At 38.3% G+C, this 1,976-nt stretch overlaps 1 protein-coding gene across 1 annotated transcript in view; it reads left to right on the top strand.

Annotated features, from left to right (window-relative positions):
- LOC107573886 (gastrula zinc finger protein XlCGF49.1-like) overlaps nucleotides 1-806 on the top strand; it is a gene marked incomplete at its 3' end in the record, with an annotated part of 6,652 nt that extends 5,846 nt beyond the window's left edge. Inside the window, exon 3 of the mRNA XM_016260341.1 lies at nucleotides 205-806. Within this exon, the coding sequence (XP_016115827.1) occupies nucleotides 205-806 (602 nt within the window). The remainder of the gene's footprint in view (nucleotides 1-204) is intronic.
- Nucleotides 807-1,976: the final 1,170 nt, after the last annotated feature.

Raw genomic sequence — 1,976 nt, 5'->3', positions numbered from 1 at the left:
CACAGATAAAAATGTTCCCGCGGCTATGGCGTTTTTAGTTTTCATGAATTCTTGTGAACAGGGATTGTTTTGACAATGTTGTCATCTGTATGAAAACTAAAAAAAAAAAAATGCAAAGAAAAAAATGTCATGCTGACGTGTTGAAATCCTTTTGTTCTCCAAATGTCCCAATTGATTTTCAGCATTTTAATGTTTTCATTTTAGGCCTGATGAACGTGAAGGAAGAACAAGATCTGAGTGAGGTGGAGGAGAAATATCAGTGTCAGAAAGCTCATGATGTCATCGCTGGAGAAACATCAGTGAGTTGCTCCAAAACTGAAAAAAGGTGCTCGCAACGAAACATTCAAAGAAAAAAAGTCAAAAGGCCTTTCAGCTGCTCTCAGTGTGGAAACGCATTCACTCGTAAAAAATACCTTAATAATCACATGAGTATTCATAATAGAATAAAGACTTTCACCTGCTCTGAGTGTGGAAACACTTTCAAACAGAAAAGAAGACTTGACGAACACATGACGATTGTTCCTAATGGAAAAAGGGCTTTCACCTGCTCTGGATGTGGAAATACTTTCACATGCAAAGAAAGCCTTAAGAATCACATGAAAATTCATGCTTTGCTTGAGGGCCATTCCAAGAGGGAAAGCAAAAAACCAGGAAGGCCTTCAGTGGAGGGGGGGGAAATGCCACAGAGGCTCACTGAGCGCCACTGGCTCCGCGTTGCTGATGATCGGCCAGATTGCGTCGTTTGCTCTGATCGCGCACGCTCTAAGGGCCGCCGGCAGACAAAGTACCGGTGCAGTCAGTGTGGGGTAGGTTTGTGCGCTGTGCCATGCAATGAGAGGTACCATACTCTCAAGAACTATAAGCTGTGTCACCTAGATACCTGATTGGGCAGATAGCTGGTCAACTGATCAAAAAATAGGCACATGCATTTTACTATGGCACACTAATATAGTAATATTTTACTATAGTTACTAATAGTTTTACTGTTGATTTCCTCTTTTCCTGATCATTTGGAATGAGGATAAAAAGACAAAAAAAACATGCAAATAAGTTCAAACATCCACTACATATATATTATTTCCTGAATATTACTGATGAACTGATCAAAAAATAGGCACATGCATTTTACTATGGCACACTAATATAGTAATATTTTACTATAGTTACTAATAGTTTTACTGTTGATTTCCTCTTTTCCTGATCATTTGGAATGAGGATAAAAAGACAAAAAAAACATGCAAATAAGTTCAAACATCAATTCAATATGTACTATTTCCTGAATATTATGAAATTCAAGATGGCCGCCCCTGATGATGTCATAATATGCAAATTAGATGAGAATATTTACACCCCACATAAACTTTCAGTCATGCCCAACATTTTTCTAATTTACAGTAGATCTCTATCTTTAAGTCCTTTCAAGCAACAAACTTTTGAAATCTTGATGTCAAAATCCAGCATTTTTTCCAAAAAACCCTGGCGCCTAAAGGGTTAATTAGGACTTCAGTAAACACTTTGAAACACTTCGAAGACTTAAAGTTCAGTCATTCATCAGTGGACCACTCCCAGCAAGAGGAATTAATGTTTTCACAATTGCTTGGGCTGAATACATGGCTACAAAGAACCTGCAGTATAAAAGGAGTCAACTTCATTGACAACTTCAATCTTTTCTGGGGTCATAGACAACTGTTTAAACCAAATGGCCTCCACCCAAACAAACTTGGTGCAAGAGTGCTAAAAGACTATATCTACTTCTCCATCCGTCATCCTTCAGTAGTGTGTGCCAAACTACTCAACCTGAATTCGCTCACTAAAAATAAATCATTTCTAATCAATGACTTAATAACCACAAACAACCTGGATTTTATGTTTCTAAATGAAACATGGCTAGAAGACAGCTGCAGTGCAACGGTCCTCAATGAAACAGCCCCTCCTAACTTCACTTTCATGAGTGTTTGCAGGACTGTTAGGAGAGG

Source organism: Sinocyclocheilus grahami, unplaced genomic scaffold (assembly GCF_001515645.1).
Source record: "Sinocyclocheilus grahami isolate Dianchi unplaced genomic scaffold, SAMN03320097.WGS_v1.1 scaffold2061.1, whole genome shotgun sequence".
Taxonomy (NCBI): domain Eukaryota; kingdom Metazoa; phylum Chordata; class Actinopteri; order Cypriniformes; family Cyprinidae; genus Sinocyclocheilus; species Sinocyclocheilus grahami.
This window is presented reverse-complemented; position numbering and strand designations above follow the sequence as displayed.